Source organism: Clupea harengus, chromosome 20 (genome assembly GCF_900700415.2).
Source record: "Clupea harengus chromosome 20, Ch_v2.0.2, whole genome shotgun sequence".
In the NCBI taxonomy this organism is placed as follows: Eukaryota; Metazoa; Chordata; class Actinopteri; order Clupeiformes; family Clupeidae; genus Clupea; species Clupea harengus.
In genome coordinates, this window is record NC_045171.1 from 20803775 (window position 1) to 20809774 (window position 6000).

The 6000-nt window shown below is 45.1% G+C and overlaps 1 protein-coding gene across 1 annotated transcript in view; it reads left to right on the plus strand.

Moving 5' to 3' along the window:
• got2b (glutamic-oxaloacetic transaminase 2b, mitochondrial) overlaps positions 1–6000 on the plus strand; it is a 37170-nt gene that overhangs the window by 6121 nt on the left and 25049 nt on the right. Inside the window, exons 6-10 of the mRNA XM_031587149.2 lie at positions 19–123; positions 273–423; positions 574–739; positions 1157–1307; positions 2615–3302. Of these exons, the coding sequence (XP_031443009.1) occupies positions 19–123; positions 273–423; positions 574–739; positions 1157–1307; positions 2615–2737 (696 nt within the window). The 3' untranslated portion in view covers positions 2738–3302. The remainder of the gene's footprint in view (positions 1–18; positions 124–272; positions 424–573; positions 740–1156; positions 1308–2614; positions 3303–6000) is intronic.

Genomic DNA, 6000 nt, shown 5'->3' on the forward strand with positions numbered 1-6000 from the left:
GTTCTTGTTGCTGTGTAGAAAATCCCGGAGCACAGTGTGATCTTGATGCACGCGTGTGCCCACAACCCCACCGGAGTCGACCCTCGGCCCGAGCAGTGGAAGGAGATTTCAGAAGTCATCAAGGTGTGTGTTTGTGTCTGATAATATTTACTCTTGTATGTATGGTTTTCTGAGATTTCAAAAATCTGCCATCATGTGGGTCATGGCCGAGTTCAGAGTTCAATTAGGATTAATATCCTAAATGTATAATATGACTCTTCCCCCCCCTGCAGAAGAGGAAGCTGCTGGTGTTCTTTGACATGGCCTATCAGGGCTTTGCCAGTGGGGACATTGACCGGGACGCCTGGGCCGTCAGGCACTTCATCGAGCAGGGACACAACATCCTGCTCTCCCAGTCTTTCGCTAAGAACATGGGCCTCTATGGTCAGTGTGTGTGTGTGTGTGTGTTACGGAGATCTGTTTTGGGTGGGGTGTTTCATATGTATTTGGGTTGCTGTATGGTTGCTGATGATATTTATTTAAGTTTGAGACTCTGTGTGTGTGTGTGTGTGTGTGTGTGTGTGTGTGTCGTAGGTGAGCGTGTGGGAGGGTTCACAGTGGTGTGTGCAGATGCAGAAGAGGCTAAGAGGGTGGAGTCTCAGCTGAAGATTCTGATTCGTCCGATTTACTCAAACCCGCCCATGAATGGAGCACGCATCGCCTCTACCATCCTCACCACACCGGAGCTACGGTCAATCTGGTAAACACACACACACACACACACACACACACACACACACACACACACACACACACACCGCCTCTACCATCCTCACCACACCGGAGCTACAGGCAATCTGGTATACACACACACACACACACACACACACACACACACACACACACACACACACACACACACACACTGCCCCTACCATCCTTAATACACCAGAGCTACTGGCACTCTGGTAAACACCCACCCACGCACGCAGGCGTAGACTCTCCATACATACTCCATAAACACATTGTCAGGTTGTTCAAATCCCACTCACACCATTTTAACATACTCAGCTTCTCAGGCCTTCCTGGTTTATAGAGCGTGTGTGTGTGTGTGTGTGTGTGTGTGTGTGTGTGTGTGTGTGTGTGTGTGTGTGTGTGTGTGTGTGTGTGTGTGCAGGCTGGGCGAGGTCAAGGCCATGGCAGACCGCATCATTAAGATGAGGGAGATGCTGGTGACCAACCTGAAGAGCGAGGGATCCTCACAGAACTGGCAGCACGTCACGGACCAGATCGGCATGTTCTGCTTCACCGGACTTAAACCTGAACAGGTACACAACACACACACACACACACACACACACACACACACACACACACAGAGTTCTCTACTATGATGCCCGGAGGCAGCTGGTTTTAAACTCGCCTGTTGCGGGAGAAGACGCGTGTCTTCGCATGGCGGGGATGCACTGTGAGTTTTGGCTGTCCCAGATGGGAGATGACCCGCTAGAAGAAACGTGCCGATCTCTTTGGTCGTGGCTCCTAAACGGTGGTCCTACTGTAAGGGAGGTTCAAAGATGGCCGTTGTCACGGTCTCGTGACCAAAGATAGCCTGGGACAAATTTCTGACTGTCATCAATTTAGGATGACCATCTCACAATGTGGCCGCTACGACGACCCACGTCTGCTAACCAACCAAACACAATGAGGCATGAAATGACGCACTGATCAAAAATGCAAAGCAACAAAAAGAATATTCTATGTATAAGCTTTAAAAAAAAAAATTACCAAAAAGAATATATAATATTCTATAGATTATATTATATCAGTACATTTATTCTGTAATTGAATTGCATGACTCCATTACATGTAACTAGTTACTCCCCAACCCTGCTGATAAGATTGCTGAAATCTTAGGCTGTAGCACCATAAGCACCTGCAGTAGCCTATGACCCTAACCTGACCCTGCGGATTACCCTATGACCCTAACCTGACCCTGCGGATTACCCTATGACCCTGACCTATGACCCTAACCTGACCCTGCGGATTACCCTATGACCCTAACATGACCCTAACCTGACCCTGCGGATTACCCTATGACCCTAACATGACCCTAACCTGACCCTGCGGATTACCCTATGACCCTAACCTGACCCTGCGGATTACCCTATGACCCTAACCTAATTACACCAATATTGCATCCATTACACAGATGGCAGGCTTGTAGGCTATGTCATTTTTAGGACTACTTTGACTGTGAATGAAATGATATATAGGCCTATTACTGTACACAGACAACATGGACAACCATTACTGTAAGCTGGTTTCTCTTCTCACAAAAAGACACGCCGAAAGCAAACAGCGCATTGTTTATTCATCATGAGCACCAAACGCCATTGTTAATGATTTATTGGCCAATCAAATGACTGATTGATTTGATGTGACATTCAGCCACAAGCCACATTGGCTACATTACATTTTATTTCCCAAAATGAGTGGTTGCAGCCTAATATTTTCTATTTTCTAAGATCAGTTCCCAGTGAAGAGATGGTTATCCACAAACACAGGCAGTGTAACAGTTATACTCTTTATTTATGTATTGTGTGTGTGTGTGTGTGTGTGTGTGTGTGTATTTCAGGTGGAGCGCCTTTCAAAGGAGTTTTCAGTTTACATGACCAAAGACGGCCGTATCTCTGTTGCCGGGGTGACCTCGGGGAACGTGGGATACCTGGCGCACGGTATCCACCAGGTCACCAAGTAGAGCAAAGCATGCTGGGAGGGAAAGTCCAGCCAGAGCCACACACACATCATCATTTACTGTTTCTGTTTTCACGCCTTCAACCTTGCATACAGCAGCCCTCTAATGGTTACTGGCTTACCTTTGACCTGGAAGTGCTCAGCAATGTGTGACCTCATGACCTGTTCAGTCACACTTCCAGTTGCAATCTGAAGAGCATAAAATAACATCCTTTTAAACTTCTCTCTTTCTGTACAGTGTGTGTGTGTGTGTGTGTGTGTGTGAAAAGATTATGTGTATTCTGTAATTCTGCCCTCCTGCTATATTGTTTTCATCAGGACATGATTTCCTGCTGTTATGAAGGGTTACGCTGCATCCTGTATGTTTTTGATCAGGGGAATACACACACACACACACACACACACACACACACACACACACACACACACTATGGCTTCAGAAAGGATGATGCTCCTAACACATACCAGTACTGTATGCGCACAAACAAACACCTTCAGAGAAATTGTGTGTGTGCTGAGAAGTGGTGCTGAGGGCCTCTACTCTTCGTCTCGGGCCCCAGGAGCTGCTGGTGCACCGCACTTTCCATTTGGCACTTAGAAGATGATTTCGTTTCCTTTCTTTGTGGCTCGGGTGGTCTTTAAATGGAGGGCACACCTGAACCATGCTGCTCACACACACAGAGATCAGGGTACGACGAGGTTAATGGTTTCAATACAAGTGCTTGTACTGTATGTGTTTGTGAATGAATGAGTTCATGTGTTGTTTTGAAGCAAACACAAACTCACAGACGGAACTGTTTGTTGTCTCATCAGTTATCAATAAAAGGCGCTCTGGTATTTTGGTTTAGTGTCTGCTTTTGTGATATAAACAGTGATCGACACGCACACACACACACACTAAACTAATGATGTATACCATGGGGTATTTGAAGTACGTGGTTTAGTGACAAACATGGGTAAGTTAACTCCTAGCAAAACAAAGCCTTAGGGCTCTTCTTTTAGGAGGTTTACGACTTACTCTGAGTTAATTTATTCAAGTTTGTCACTAAAGCACGTACTTGGAATCCCCCCTCTAGTCCACAGAGAAGGGCACCCCACACACACACACACACTGATGCAGTGCAAAAGTGTCTTTTTCTGCAGAAAGGAGCACGTACCCTAGGTGCACAAACGTCCGCTCTGGAGAGTCCACCCCATGTGGCTGGTAAAGAACGTGACCAGGACCAGGTTGATGGAGGAATGAGGCGAACGGAAGCAGCTACAGGTGGTTTGGATAGCTACCTCAGACACGGAAGAACTGCTGCTGGCGCTGTGATGCGCTATGCTGCCCCCTTGTGGTTAGTGGAGTGACTGCATGACATCAGTGGTGCACTCAGAAAGGAGGGGATTGGTTTCTACACTGGGCTGGTTATATTTATCCTTACGCTATTCTTCACTACGCATTGCTTTACGTATTTGATTTCACACTGAGTTACATATTTGAAATGATTTCACACTGAGTTATACATTTGATTTGATTTCACACTGAGTTACATATTTGAAATGATTGCACACTGAGTTGCCTCAGTCTGTGAGTAGGTGGTCACACCGGCACTGTTGGGGCACAGACACAGTCAGACTCACTCTATTATGTGGCTAGATTTCATTTCAGTGTGTTGACACCGCCTGAGAGGAAATTACTACATCACATCATGAATGATGTGATCACCGCCCTCACAGATGTATGAGGACTTCCAGGTATCTCCTGAAACCCAGTGAATGACCTTCATAAACACCTGGTTCAGGCTTAATCCCCACGTCCTCACACACACACACACACTTTCACAGCACAATGTCATTAAACCTGATTCTCCATGTTCATCGCAGGTCATCAAGAGCCTTTGCTCCTTTAAGTAGCTTAGATAGGTCAGTTTGTTGTGGTTCACCCCCCAACCCTAGGGCCACGAGACAAACATTTGTCACATTCTTAGCAATCTCATACAATGCTTACAAAGGGCTTATAAAATATGTTTTGTTGCTTTTGAGTATTTCAGTACTTTTTCTCAAGTACAGGATGTGAACATCTAATTTCTATTTCTTGTTGTATTTGGATTTCAGTAACTATGCTGCTTGTGACACTTGCATAGTGAATTTGAAGATGTAAACAATAATTATTTTTAGTGGTTTATCTTTCCTTAAAGTTTTCACATTTTTAAAACAGTACAGAAGATAAAAAAAACAGGTAAATAACAAATATAGAACACAATAAATCTTTTATTTACAAAACAAAGAAAAAGCATTTATTTACAAAGCAGTTTCATGTAATTGTATATTACAACTGGCCGATTATAGGCTTGTCCTTTTCAAATACCCTTTTCTGCTTCTGATAAAGCAGCTGGTAGATTTCGAACTGGGCCTCCATGCGCTCACAGACCGGAAGTTTGGCCAACATGTCCGCAACCATCATCCCAAAGCGGTGCTCCTCCCTCTGGCTGGCTTTGGCCTCATCGATCTGCTGGAGCAGGCGGAGGACAGCGTCCTCGGCGGGCGTTGGGTGGGACTTCCTCTTCCGGGTCGTGGTGGGGGAGAAGCAGACGCTTGTGGACGCTGAGGAGGACGTGCTGAGAGGGGACTGGGGCGCTGCTGTGGGGGGCGGTGATGACGTCACTGGTGGCGGTGATGGAATAGTGTTCCCTGGGGAAGTGAAATTAGTTTTGTGCATCACCAGTATACTACTGCAGATGTTCATTTTGTCTGGCTGAAGTCATTTAGGACAGAAATGTTCATTTAATTCTCAATTAATCTAATCTATTAATTGATTTAAATAATAATACTATATAATCATATAGTCTTATGCAAATACATATAATCATATAGTATAGCGAGATTCACCTCATTTAACCTAAATATAGAGGTCATATGAGGTGATACTGCTATTTTGACCTGTGAAGTGCTGCATTTATTCCTGACAGTGTTTTGGGGAGTTTGTTTTTGGGACAGTCGTCTTGCTTGGCTTATAACTAGAACGTTGTCATTATCTGGTTATTTTAGAATCTACAAACCAAATATCGCCTGTTTAAACTGTAGATTTGCATGGAGGATATTTGAGTCCATAAAAGCTAAAACATCCAAACGAAAGGGGTCTCCAGGGACAGGACATTTACCCAAAGTTACTCATCATAACCCTAACATAACAGGCGTAACTTCAAACTTCAAATGGGATTCAAATCACCTCTGCTGGAAAGCTGGTGTCTGTTCCGGTCGCGGTGTCTGACGAAGTCGGAGAGC